The sequence below is a fragment of the Castor canadensis genome, chromosome 3 (assembly GCF_047511655.1).
Source record: "Castor canadensis chromosome 3, mCasCan1.hap1v2, whole genome shotgun sequence".
Lineage (NCBI taxonomy): Eukaryota > Metazoa > Chordata > Mammalia > Rodentia > Castoridae > Castor > Castor canadensis.
The window spans coordinates 37,904,928-37,919,469 of record NC_133388.1 but is presented as its reverse complement, the minus strand read 5'-3'; the positions used below and the strand labels follow the sequence as shown (position 1 = coordinate 37,919,469).

The 14,542-nt window shown below is 39.8% G+C and overlaps 1 protein-coding gene and 1 long non-coding RNA gene across 12 annotated transcripts in view; one reads left to right on the top strand and one right to left on the bottom strand.

Moving 5' to 3' along the window:
• Rad51b (RAD51 paralog B) overlaps positions 1-14,542 on the top strand; it is a 574,154-nt gene that overhangs the window by 498,245 nt on the left and 61,367 nt on the right. For 2 of the 11 annotated variants that reach the window (XM_074067721.1, XM_074067723.1), the window contains one exon: positions 1,599-1,669. The exons of 8 other annotated variants lie outside the window; for them this stretch is intronic. In XM_074067721.1, the coding sequence (XP_073923822.1) occupies positions 1,599-1,654 (56 nt within the window). In that variant the 3' untranslated portion in view covers positions 1,655-1,669. Of the gene's footprint in view, positions 1-1,598; positions 1,670-14,542 lie in introns of those variants that run through there. One more of the 11 variants, XM_074067722.1, reaches the window with a different exon arrangement.
• Positions 1-14,542, bottom strand: part of LOC141421546 (uncharacterized) — a 106,377-nt gene that overhangs the window by 87,480 nt on the left and 4,355 nt on the right. The gene's annotated exons all lie outside the window — the stretch shown is intronic.

Sequence of the window (14,542 nt, the reverse complement as noted above, 5' to 3'; positions counted from 1 at the left end):
CATCGATGAAGTTTAACTTAATTTTTTTAAGTTTCTTATTACCTCATTGAATGAAATAACTAGGTAGAATAAAGGGAAAAAAATACCTTTTACCAAAATGCATATATCAGGGATTTTTTTTAAACTTTCCTTTCATCCTAAAAATACTCTGTTGTTTACATGTTTGGCATTTTATTATTAAAGAGATTATTATAAAAATGAACCAATACTCAAAAGTACAGGGAAAGATTTTTCAAAATGGTTATGTCCTTACTGGCCTCTGCCAGTGAATCTCACTGTTGGCACCTGGAAACAATGTCCATTGGAAAGAATGATTTTTTTTTTTTTTTTGGTGGAACTTAGGTTTTGAATTCAGGGCTTTTGCACTTGCAAAGTAAGTGCTCTACCATTTGAGCCACACCTCCAATCCATTTTGCTCTGGCTGTTTTGCAGATGAATTCTCGCTTAAGCTGGCCAAGAGCCACAAACCTCCCTATTTCAGCCTCCCAAAGACTAGTAGGATTACAAGTATTTGCTACCAGCTCCCAGATGAAAAAAAATGTTTGGTTGGTTGGTTTTTTTCAAGCAAACAAACAATCAAAACTCTTAAAAGAGGCACCAGTGGTAGCCAACTTGTAAAGCAGTCATTTACCTCCCAGCATTGACATGCTTGGTTTCATCATGCACATCTCTCCCATTCTCTGGCACTGGCACTTCCCCCACTGCCTGTCAAGAAAACTGTTCCATGGTCTGTGGATCTGATTAAAGGAAACTTGATTTGGAGTCAGAAGAAAAGTTCCCTTTTCTTGTTTTCTTCTCAGGTTGCAAGTTATATTCCTTTTTAGCATTGTCACATATACTGTCTGCCTTTTAAGCAATTATTATAAAGAATGATATCTTAAATATAAAATAATAAGAATTCAATAAAAATCACTTTGCTTTCCCTCTAGAACCAGAGGTCGGTGTCTCTCCAAAGCCATCTGAAAGACCTCCTCCCCACCACTATACCCAAATTGTGGCTAACAGTTGTATTTAGAAAGTGAGATTGTTGCTTCTTTTTGGCCAGAATGATTATTCTGTGGTTATGGCCTGTGATGGACAGAAAGGGCTGGGCAGAGTGGGATAGCACAAAGACAGAGGAGAGGCTGTGGGAGTACATTGCAAACAGAGATGGGTGAGTTAAGTTACTCAATTGCCATCTGTCTCTGTTTTGCTAACTCATTAGCTCGGACACCACATTGTGTTAATCCCCACTTCCCCTGGCTATGAGTTTGATCAAAGTCTCAAGGGAACAGAGGAACTGATCAGCCTGACTCTCCCATCAGTTGGGCCACAGCTTCTCTGAATCGGGCAGCTTGCCAAGCCCACCATCCTCCCCTGCTGCATCACAGTGAAGTGAAGCTTCCCCAACCTCTACAACAATAAAGGAAGCCTCTGGACTTAACACCTTCTTCCAAAGACTCTTCTAGGCAATGTGATAGGTTTTGACTTTTTACTTCCTAGTACTCCCTTTCCTTCCAGCAAGGGAGGAAACTGACAGTTTCAGGCTGGCTGTGTTGGAAGTTTTGTGGATGTGTTCCACCAATAAAATGCTCGCCTGTGTTTTCTGTGTCTTTCAGAAGAGCCCTTCACACAGCTTAGAACCAACAAGTATGGCCTGATTTGTTCCCCATGATCACACTCAGAAGGCAAGTTTTCTTGTCCTAATCTAGTATTAAGAGCATTCAATTTTTTTGAGATTAATTATTCAGAAATATCATTCTCATTCTCTTCTTACTCCTCCTTCTCCTCTTCTTTTGTAGTACTGGGTTCAACTCAGGGTCTTGCTTTTGCAGACAGGCACTGTACAACTTGAGCTACTCCATCAACCCCCATTGTCTCTTCTGATGAGCTGCCTGGAATCATGTCCATTGACTTTATTTTGCTTCTCTGGCCCTCAGTTTTCTTATCTGTAAAAGGGTGTTTTCTTCACAGAATTAGACGTTCTGTGAAGTCTTTTCCAGCTTTGTAAGTGAAAGTATAGTGACATACATCTATAATCCCAGCACTCAGGAGGTTGAGGCAGGATTGCCAGTCTGAGAGCAGCCTAGGCTACATAGTAAGACCCTGTCACAAAATAAAAGTTAAATAAATAAGCAAGTAAATAAATAAAAGTGAAAATATGCTATACTTATTGATAATGAAATTTGCTAATACTTATGTGTATGCCAGGCACTGCTCTAGATATACATGACCTTATCTAATGGTACTTTGGAGGTAGATACCATTACTGTCTCTGATTTGCAGGTGAAGAAAGTAAGTTACAAAGAAGTTGGTCATTTCCCAAAGGCAAACAACAGATAAGTGGGCAGAGCTGGAATTCAAACGCAGACGTTCACTTTAGAGTCTATACTGTAGTCTAAGCTTTTTATTGTAGTCATCTAAGGATGTCCCTCAATTGCTTCATTGCTCTCTTTCTGGTGTTCTTTCCAAAGTTCACAGGTTCTCAGGTGTAATCTCATCAACAGTTAGTCAGTATCCTTTAGAGGTTATTGCATTGTTGCCTACTTTTTACACATCAGACTTTAAGATGAAAACAGGGACTTACAAACGTTATACATAAGCTATTGGCAAATCAGCAGCAACACCACCAACAACAGGTGTTGGCGAGGATGTGGGGAAAAAGGAACCCTCTTACACTGTTGGTGGGGATGTAGACTAGTACAACCACTCTGGAAAAATATTTGGAGGCTACTTAAAAAGCTAGACATCGATCTACCACTTGATCCAGCAATACCACTCTTGGGGATATACCCAAAAGACTGTTACTCCAGAGGCACCTGCACATCCATGTTTATTGCGGCACTATTCACAATAGCCAAGTTATGGAAACAGCCAAGATGCCCCACCACTGACGAATGGATTAAGAAAATGTGGTATCTATACACAATGGAATTTTATGCAGCCATGAAGAAGAACGAAATGTTATCATTCGCTGGTAAATGGATGGAATTGGAGAACATCATTCTGAGTGAGGTTAGCCTGGTCCAAAAGACCAAAAATCGTATGTTCTCCCTCATATGTGGACATTAGATCAAGGGCAAACACAACAATGGGATTAGACTATGAGCACGTGATAAAAGCGAGAGCACACAAGGGAGGGGTGAGGATAGGTAAGACACCTAAAAAATTAGCTAGCATTTGTTGTCCTTAACGCAGAGAAACTAAAGCAGATACCTTAAATGCAACTGAGGCCAATAGGAAAAGGGGAACAGGTACTAGAGAAAAGGTTAGATCAAAAAGAATTAACCTAGAAGGTAACACACACGCACAGGAAATCAATGTGAGTCAATGCCCTGTATAGCTATCCTTATCTCAACCAGCAAAAACCCTTGTCCCTTCCTGTTATTGCTTATACTCTCTCTACAACAAAATTAGAAATAAGGACAAAATAGTTTCTGCTGGGTATTGAGGGGTGGGGGGAAGAGGGAGGGGTGGAGTGGGTGGTAAGGGAGGGGGTGGGGGCAGGGAGGAGAAATGACCCAAACCTTGTATGCACATATGAATAATAAAAGAAAAAAAAATAAGCTATTGGCAAAACTCAGGAGTCCTGTTTTTGTGCTGGTGTCTCCATCTGCTATTCACAATTAGGATGAACAGAGCACCAAATTCATATATGAGAGGTTAAGTATTCTTTGACCTGCTTAACCCTTTCAACCAATGTGAATCAGAACAAATCAGGAACTGCCTATTATTATCTAGCTTCATAGACAATAGGGTCAAGGTCCCCATTTAAATGTTGAATGATCTATGCAAGATATAAAGGTATTTAAAAAGAAAAAAGAAACAAAAGCAAAAAATAAAAAAATAAAGGTATTTACAAGCCTGTGACTCATACATATGTATTAATAATATGCCATTCCCATTCTCTCTTTGCTGTAAGGCACCCATTGAGTATCTTATACCACTCTGGATGACAGATGCTACAGTGAATTCTGCAAATTTCCTCCCCCATTCAGAGCACACACGGGGCTTATCCCAGAATCTTAACAGTAGGAGATGTTGGAGAGCTTGCTCTTATTGGTACTTTCTGTCTCTGCCTTGATACTGCCTAAGTACCCTAACAGCCTTCCTGTCCGTTGGGGACAGGAAGGATTGCATGTGCCTTTTAGCATTAAAAGCCATACTGAAAGCCATACGAGAGCTTCTCTTCATGGCATTCAGTGTCTCTCTCTTCCCAGTTCCACGAGAGATTTCCTATCTACCAGTGGGAAGGAGATTGTTTCTTCCTCTCCTTTAGTCTGACCTTTTCAGTTTACTGGCACTATACCACCTGGAAAGATATTCCAGAAACTAGGGTGGCCCTTGCAATTTAAGATGCCCAAAGCCTGGTTCTTGACATGGAAAAATTGGAATTGAAAGGAAACTGTACGTTCATTGATAGCACCTCTCCGGTGAGGATCTGGGCCTACTAGAGGTAAATGAACTGAAATACCAAACTTACTTATGGCATTTAACCACCAAGTGATTTGGGCTTTGATGTCAGATGGCTGTTGCTTCTCCCTCAGCATAGTTTAGTCACTGGCCCATCTCTTTTCAAACTCCAGTTCCATGTTTAACTGAAGACACACAGAAGTGAATATGTGTTGGCAGGAAGACAAGCTCTGAGATGAAGCAGGAGGTGTGTTGGCTGATAGAACGACTGTTATTTTAATTTCTTTTACATTGCAGCAGTCTCAGATGGATAGTATCCAGGTAACTTGTAGTGCCTGCACCTTATTAAACTCCTGTTTGATTCGGAATTTACAGCTAAAATGCACCTGGAATTCTTCAAGTTGGAACTAGACTTTGGTTCATTTGTTCGCAAAAGGGATGGACAAAGTGATTGTGTAACCTACAGAAAATGACACAAAAGCCTTAGAATAAAATGGTGGCACATTTTTGTTACTAACTTTATTTCTTAATTTATGAATTCAACAATGGAGATTTAATGTACTATTTGATAGGCATTGTGCCTCTAAAGCAAGATGCACCCATGGGCATGTTTTCTCTGTTATCTGTCTCTCTTTATTGTTTATGATAGACATTATACTCTAAGTAACTGAAGCAGAAAGTGAAATTATCACAAGGGTACTGGCATCTCTATAGAAGCAAAAAACTGGGATGCAGTTGACTTCAGAAGCAAATGGATCCAGTGTTAAATACCAAGCTCATCTCTCTGTCATACTCTCTTTCATACACCACCACCACCACCACTGGCAAATGGATGTTCTCCTAGACCTGCGCTGTCCAAACAATAGCTATCAGTCACATGTAGCTGTTGGAGCACTTGAAATGTTTTCTAAATATAATACACATTAGACTTTAAAGACTTAGTAATAGTGAAAAATAATGTAAAATATCTTAATTTTTATATTGATTACATATTGAAACGATAATGCTTTGGATATATTATGCTAACTAAAAGATATTGCAGTTATTTCACATTTTTATGTGACTACTAGAAAAATTTAAATTTGTGTATTTCTGTTGGACAGTACTATTCTTCTAGATGGTTTTACCAAACATCTATAGCACCACAAATCTCCCCATGCCTTAGTTAACTCAACTTAGCCTACTTGAAAAACACTGAAGGAACAATCCAATATGTATCATCCTTGTGTATCCTTTTGCTCCCTTTTACCCTCATGGTAACATCTACTTGAGCTGGAATAGTTTCCGTCTTTTGAAAATAGATTTAGACATTTATTCACTTCAAGAGTATTTCTTGAGCTCTTGTTCAGTGAAGGTCTTGCATTAGGCACTGGGGATACAAGGTTCCTGCCTTCCCAGACTTTCTCTTCTAGCAGATTCGGCCACTTGTTTTTACAAATGTGGATTTCAGTATGGGAAGTCCACCTCTCAATGTGGCTGTATCTGCTCCACGATGAGTATCAGCCCTCTAGTGAGCTTGAGTTCAATGAAAATAATGAATTTTCAGTGCCACCATTAACCCTTGGTTGTTAAGAGAGATATGAAGGACAATTTGTGTTTCTCCTCTTGCTTTTATGGAGCCAGATTCCAGAGCCTCTTTGTCAGACATGGAGCTACAGAGGTATGGTTGTCTCCTCCTTGTCATTGCCAGTACCCAAAGGAGACAACTGCACAATTGAAAGTACACTTTGAAATCTCTCTCTCCTGCCTCCCCAAAATAGTCATTCCTCTAGACTTCCTGACAGTATGTGTGAGGAAGTCTAGAAATATTTGTTTTGTTTAAGTCACTTTTAAAATAAAGTCTCAGATACAAACAAAAAAGTGTATACATCCTAAGTGTACATATCGACTGACTTTCTCAGTGAGCACATGTGCAACCAATACCCAGATTAAGAAACAGAACACTAGTTCCCCAGAAGCTCCCTTTTCCTGCATTATCCCACCCCACCTCTCCACCCTCATTTCCAAAGTAGCTAACTGGTCTCTAGACTTCTACAACCACAGATTAGATTAGTTTGCCTGTTTTTGAACTTTATGTAAATGGTATCATATAGTAGGCTGTCTCTTGGGTATTGAATCTTTTGCTTAAATTATGTTTATAAATTTTATCCATGTGTTTTATATAGCAATAAAAATATATAAAGCCAAAAAAGGAAAATGAAAATTATAATCCCATTATATTAAGACAATATAGAGCCAAGCATGGTGGTGTGTGCCTGGGAGGCTAAGGCAAGAGGATCAAGAGTTGGAGGCCAAAGACTACCCTTCGCTTACTGCACAGTAAGACCCTGTCTCAAAATCACAAAACTAAACAAAAAGATTATGTAAAATATCAGTGTTTGTGATTCTAGCCCTTTTCTGTGTCTAGCCCTTTTCTATGTATATGGTTTTTTTTAATTAAGCATACTACTTTGTGATTTGCCTTTGTGTTTATTATACTATATCTACCAAAGTGTTCTAAATGTTAGTCTATCTTAGAGAGACTGAATTCTGAGTTGAACCAAAAGATAATATAGAAGAGTATAAATTTATTTTTTTAAAACCAAGACACAGATCACTATTTATATTAATCATTTTGCCAAAGCTAGATTTGGTCCATCCTAGTCAGCCTTCCAGAGATTTCCAAATAAAGTTAGTAAGCACATGGACCACTGAGTTGCTAGGGAAATCTGATACTCAAGACCAAGTTGTGCCTCTTGTTTCTCAATGAATTTTATAGTTTCTCTCTACTGTTTTAAACTCAGGTTATCTGCTAATGTGTAACAGATCAGGAACCAAATAATTCTGAGAGTGACTTGTTGGAATCTGTTGTTCAATTCTGGCTTACTCTATAACCTAAGACAAGTATGTAAAATGTTCCTTATTTTTCAGATGAATAGCCTCATCTGCACATCTGTTTGGGATCATAAGGAATAATACTTATATAATATTTTGAAGTACTTGAATGAAAAGTTCCTTGGAGTTGCTGACTGTTCTTAAAATTTCCTCAACTAACATTGTGGAAATACATTGTTATGGATATAGTTGCTGAGCTAGGTTATTAACTAGATTGCAAATCTTGGGTAGTGGAAAAAAATCTAAGCTTTGAAATCCTGGTCATTTGTTTCAAAAGCTACCTTTTTACTTCCTATATGTTCATACTATGAACTTAACCTGTAATAGTTTTTGGTTTTCTTGCAAAATCTTCACATTTGGAGTCTTCGTCCTTCCCCATTTCGGATTATAGATAGTGGCAAATGCCAGTGGATTTTCCTGAATGAGGTCAGCCAGAACACTAAAATTCTGAGATTAACTCTGCCCTACAGGGGTGGGAGAAACAAATATTCCTTTTGGCCTGTAAAGTTTGCATTCATGACCTAAGACTTCTCAAACACTGATTGTTAGGGACCTTTGGGGACCAGCATGAGTGGAACTTAAAAGGGGGAGAATACACTGTACCTGGGAAAAGTGCTAGAGCCAGTCTTTGTAGAAATGCAGTATTTACCAGGCATCTCAGAGGTGGAATATTAAAGACCTAGTCCTACTCTCTTATTTCTCAAATGGGGAAATTTAGGCTTAAGGAGGCCAAAGAAGGCATTAGTCACAGAGACAGGTTGGAAGCTTACTTTGGCATTTCATCAGCTACCCGACTATCCTACTATTTAGGAGCAATAGGGAAGACAGTGTCTGAGAAGTGATGAGGGTGACTTTCTGACCCCACTACACTTATTGACATTCCTATAAGATCTAAGATCTTACTCTTCTCCAGGCCAACCAAGACTCTTGATTAATGTCCCCAATTTGGGATTGTGATGGTTAGAGGAATTAAGCATTTTATGTAATCAACATTGGAAACTTGGCCTTTAGCTGGATTTAAATTGTGATTAAAATTATGAGGCTTAAATTAAACTGATATTTAATTTAAGTAATTAAATATCAATTGTTATTATTTCTCTCTCTTCTTTATTGCGGTGTTCTTTTTAAAACTTGTTTCTGATGACCTCTTCACCTCTGCTTTTCAAGTTTAATTACATTTCAGCTGTCACAGATATATCAGATTTTGAATCTTTAGTATGCAGAGATGTTGAGGCTTGTCCTTCCAAAATTCTTATGGGGTCAACTCACATTATAGCCTAGGTCCAGGAAATGACAATATTTCCAACTCACTGGGGACCTTCTTGGCCTTGAGCAGAAATGGGGTCTGAATCATTACCTAAGAGAGTTTTGTAAATTGTCACAGTTGGCAGCCTCAGGATTTGAGCTAATCCTGGAAATTCTTTAATTTCCCAGAAAGAAGGTTCCATAAGTTCAGACTGAGGTCCTCAGAGAGAGGAGATGGAACAGAACTTTGCAACAAGTTGCCTTTATGGTTGGACTTGGAAATAAATAAAGTTATATCTTTTTTTTATTATGAAGACTTTGATTTTCAGGAGATATTCTTTACTCCTTTTACCTTGTATATAGAAAAAAAGAGGAGGAGGAGAAAGAGGTGGGGGGCAGGAAAGAGGAGAAGAGAAAGAAGACTATAATCTCTGAAAGAAAAGCAAGCAAACTTGACTCAGTTCCCATAGTGTGTCCACAGAAGGCCAGGCCAACAGAAACAAATCAATTATTACAAAAATGTGTTTCTTCTGGCAGCTGCACAGTCAGTCCTTTATCTCCAGTCACACAATCAGCCCATCACCCAAAACTCTTTCCACGGTCATTATTCTGGTTGTGGGTACTGCTCTACAAATAAATACTGATTTTACTAACTGTCCTCCCTCTTTAATACTCTTTGTGGCACATGAAGAGTAATAAAGCATCATTTAAGAAAAGAAAGTGTAGGCGATCAGAGAGATGAGATATTGCAGGTTTTCTTTTTCTTTTTTCTTTTTTTTTTTTTTTGCAGTACTAGGGATTGAACTCAGGGCCTAAACCTTGAGCCACTCCACCAGCCCTTTTTGCATTAGGTATTTTCAAGATAGGGTCTTGCAAACTATTTGTCCAGGCTGGCTTCGAACCACGATCCTCCTGATCTCTGCCTCCTGAGTAGTTAGGATTACAGATGTGAGCCACCAGCACCTGGCTATTGCAGGTTTTCTAAAAGCTCAGGCATATGGGGCTCAAACCACACAAATTATAAACTATGAAACCTCCTGCATAATCTGATTTTAATTAACATTAAGAGGCACATCAGTGTTGTTTCATTGCAATGAAATTCTGTTTAAGTGGAAAACCACCACTGCAGGGTACATTGGGAGATTGTTCACATAGGCTTGGGAGTTGGGAAATGTACCCTGTATTCTGAAAAACCAAAGTAAGCCCTATTTCTCTGGGACCTTCTTATGCTTTGGAGGACTTTTGTAGCTTCCTGAGAATATAAGAAGGGCCTTTGGTGAGGCATAGCTCAAAATCTTGTGTACCAATTCTTCTTTTTACAGCCCTTACAGTCTACAATTTTCCTGCTCCCTGCCTATCTCTGTCTCTCTCTTGGCCTTGATGCCCCAAGACCTCCTGTGCCCTTTGCCATGTCAAACTGACCTATCTGATTCCCAGTATTATTTGGGTGGACAGTGGGTGACATGGAGCACACTATAAAGAGACAAGGATGCTATTTCAGGCTTATAAGAACAAGGCCCAGAGGGTCACAAGGGGCTGGTGAGAAATAGAAGCTGTCTTTTGAAACTCACAAGAGTTGGACGCATCCTCTAAATACCTTCTTCTCTAAGAATGATACTGAGATGCTGGTGAAGAAACCTGCCTGCCCTAGTGAAGACCATCTCTAAGTGTGGCGTCTCCATCTCTGCTTCTGCCCTTTGCCCTCAAGCCCAGTATCCTGTTTCTGTGGACCTGCTGATTCCAACACAGCCCACAGTAAGAAAATCCTGCTCTATCGGCAGATGGATGTTACCAGCTGACATAGGACATGTGCACATTTAGAGTCAGGAGAATGGCTGAATTTTAGTTCCAGTTCTGCCTCTGCTTTGTTGGCTTCAACAAGTCATTTCTTCCTTTGTCTGTTTCCCCTATTGGTAAGGAGAAGATAATGAACCTTTCCATCTATCAGGCTCACTTGAGTGCTATAAAGAATAATGAGGTGATATTTGTAAAGTGCTTTGAGGGGCTGGGAAAGAGGAGGGAGTGAACTCAGCAGAAAGCATTAATAGCTGAAGCACTTATCAATTGGGCTGCTTAACAATAGTGGGGAATAAGAATACTCAGAAATGAATTCCAGGGCCTAGCCCTGCTTTGAATTTAGTAGGAGGATTAGTGGGGACCTAATAGGTATTCCACTTCTCCAATTTCTTTAGTGTATCATCAAACTAGGAAAGGTAATTACATCCTTCTATGTCACTGGATTCAGCCTGGAGTTTCAATTGGGATGTCAAAGTGTGCTTGTCTTCTATTCTCAAACTGATGCTGTGTTATGTGGTCATTGTTAAAGCCTTGGGCATCTTCTGTCCCCCAGGGGAATTTCACTGAGGAGCTATACAAAGTAATTTCTATGCAGAGTCTGGCTACTGCTTATAAGGTTGATTAGTGCAATTCCTAAAGCTAAAGTGCCTGGGGAGCAATTTGGATGAAGCAGGGAAATAAAAAGCAAGGTCTTTATCATAGCTGATCTTTTTTACTATGCTGCACCATGGGAATTTTTTCAGTAACTCAGACATATGTACAGTGCGAAATGTGGAACTTGATGGCCATTGTGGTGTCCTCATTCAGGTCAAAGTGGAGGCCTGGCTCCAGGTAAATCAAACTTGTCACATCACTAAATATATTCATATCCTTCTTTTAATTCTCCTTCCTCCCACAGAGAGTCAGATGAGAGATATCTCAGGGGCATGATATATGTGGAAGTGCTTCCAAATGGTTGCTCTAATAAGGGGTCATCCAGTTCCTTAAACCCATACCCCACCATCTCAAGACCCTCAGCCTCTGGGCAGGTCACTGCCATTTTCAGGGCCGAGGAGAAGAGAGGAAAATTAGACCCAGCAAAATGTTTTAAGCTCATGCAACTCTGGGCTGCCTGAGCAAGGAGCAGGAAGAATGTGGCTCTCTCTTATTGGGCAGGAGCAGGACTGAATTTATCATTCCCTCCAGAGGGCATAGAGAGAGGTCAAGAGAGCACTTAGAATGATAATTTTCCTGATCAAAGTTGCATTAAGAAAATTACAATGATTGTGTCTTTGTCCCCTGAAGTTTATGAGCCTCTTTGTAATCACTGCTTCCACAAACCATTTCCAGTCTTCACCAGTTCTGCAGGCCTGTCTGTAGAGGCTGCCGGGCTTTCTCCTCCTAGGAGGACAAGTTCACCAGCTGGCCAGCTGGCTTTCTGTACCAATTCTGCTCTAAAATGACTGTGAGTCCCCAGTGACAGTCCTCCAGTGTGGTGTAGATACAAGATGCCCACTGAGATTCTGTTCCCATACCCAGTGTGCAGTACCATTCTGCTGTGCCAGGTGAGCTCTCTTTGATACCTGCACCTTTTCAGGGACTAACTGACCTCTGAGTCTGCCCCAACTCATGTTTGCATTTTCCTCAGAAAATGACTTTTCTGCCTGAGACTCCTTGAAATAATATAAAATTGATTTGGCAGGATCCTTGGATCATTCTCAAAGACCCAGATTTCTTGTTTGTTATAGTTTGAACTCCTCAAGCTTCTAAAAGCACTTAGAATCCTTCATTTCCTTCTCTTAAGGAATCTCTGAACCCAGACATGCCTTCCCTAGTGGGAGGATGCAGACACTTTGGAGACTTTGCCCCAAGCTCCTGTCCTTTTTCTTCACCTCTGCCCAGACAAAGCCCAGCACTGGGCTGACCTTCCCCAGTCAGGTGAGAAGAGAAGGCTGTTGAAGCCCACATCCCCCCATTCCTGCCCACTGTCTGTAGTTTTCATTCTGTGGTCATAGCTGCTGCCCCACCCCCACACCATCCTTGCTCTTTTTCTCAGCCTCAGCACCAGTGCCCCAGAGAGCTAATGGGAACAGAGGTCTGTCCCTTGCACTGGCCTCGGCTCCCCACCCCAGAACATCCAGGCATCAATGGGAAACAGCAAGATCTGTCAGCATTGCCCCTTTCTTCAGGGCTTTGAGGGCTACATTCGCCATGGCCATCTGTTCCCTTTCACCTCTCTGGACAATGTTGCTTTTTAAAGCCAGCGATTCTTCCTCTTTATCCCCTTCTCTCCCGCCTCCACTTCTTTGCTCCTACCCTTTCTCTTCTCATCTCTCTCCTTTCCCAATCCTATGAAATTAGCTTCTCCTAAGATAAAACTTGCCCTTCCCCACACAAAGCAGTTTCACAACAACTATGGGGTTTTGAGTTTTTATTTAAAAATCTTTTTTGAAGTGAGGCCTTGCTACTTTTAAAGTTTGTGATTATCTTGGGGGTATTCTTTGAGAAGGATGGGAAGGGGGAGGATAGAAAAACTTTCTAGTCATGAAAAAATAAAATGCAGAATAATAATGAGTTTAGGTTCCTGCTGGCCAGCATTTGCCTCTTTAAAGAAGGACACCCCCTCCCCCAACCCTGTCTTCCCTTGATCATGTTAAGGAAAGTTTTACCCCTGAAGGTCTTTCTGCCATTTATTTTATTATTATGGTGTTACTGCTGCTACATTGTTGTTGTTGAGCTATTTTTAATTTAGAGTTAGATCTATTGCAAAGCCTTTAGCTTGAGCAAAATTGTTTTATCAGATTACAGAGGTGCTCAGATTCAGGTGAGGAGTCCACCAGCACTCTTAAGTGAAGAAGTCCTGACTCAAGGGTGTTTATCTCAGTACAGACCAGTGACTAAGTATGTAACATTAGGCATATAGCTTTCCTAAGAAACTGATGATAGAATCTTTCATTTCAAATAATTTTTAACACATAATTTTTTTGTCCGTTTTCACTATTTGTTTCATAATTATGGTGAGTATATGGTAATGTCATGAAAACTTTATGGGCCATCCTTGGTCAAGTATGTTAGTTCACTGCTAGGATATAACTTAACCATTAACATAGGATGTACGCAGGGCAAGGGTCCCAGTCCCAGCTGCCTACAGTATCACAGGAACGGCATGTACACAGGCCCTGGGGCCAGACTTCAGGGGTTTGAATCTTGGCTCTAACACTTGCTAGCTATACACATGGGGGTAAGGTTTTGTCATCTATAAAATGGAAGCAATAATAGTATCTACTTCATATTGTTGTTGAGAAAACTAAGAGGCTTTTATTACGTAAAGCACTTAGAATAGTTTCTGGCACACAGTAAATGCTTATAAACATTAGCTATGATTATTATCTCTTTTCCTATCACACAGGCACAATAGAGATGGACAAAAATGGACTAATTGGCTTTAACTATCATGTTTACCTTCTGTTGCTTTAGTTTTTCATTGTAGAGTTAATACTGATAAAATAAATCTTGTAATTATCAATGGAATTGAAATGATCATAAACTTAGAAATTTTACTTAGAAATGTCATAAAATATAGAAATGTCATAAGATATAAAAAGATATGTAATCATGCACTTCTGGCAAAGAAGGTAAACCAGATGTGTAGAATATAATCATAGAAAGAAAGCCAGTCATGATTTTGGCAACTTGAATTATTTTACATTTTTTTAGCTGGAGAAAATCTGCAGATTTATTTTTCTTTGGTATCAATTTCTTGAAACCTATCATATGACTAAGAATTTCCCAACAATAGGGAGAGAATGTTATTAAAATATTCTTTTATAGAAAGGCAGAGATGACTCTGCATAAGAAATCACATATTGCAATTTAATGAGGAAAACAAGTGGGTTACCTAGAAAATAGATGGGGGAGGGGCCTCTATAACTTTTCCCTCCCAGAGAGGGAAACAAATGGTCACTCTTATAATACTTTCTAAATGGCTGAGAAAAACATTGAAAGAAGACATAACAACTAGTCAGACTGTGAGGTTCAAATCCTGGCTCTGGCTCTGCCACTTGCCAAGTGGCCTTGGGCAGATCACTTCCCTAGAAAATTGGTATGATAAAAGTGTCTCCCTCATACAGATAACGTAAGTGAGGTGTTTAGCCCAGTGCCTGGAACATACTCTTTACCCTAAAATGTTATCTGCTAAGTCTTTACTGTTATGTCTTATGTCAATTAATGTCTGAGATGTGGGGCATTTTACATA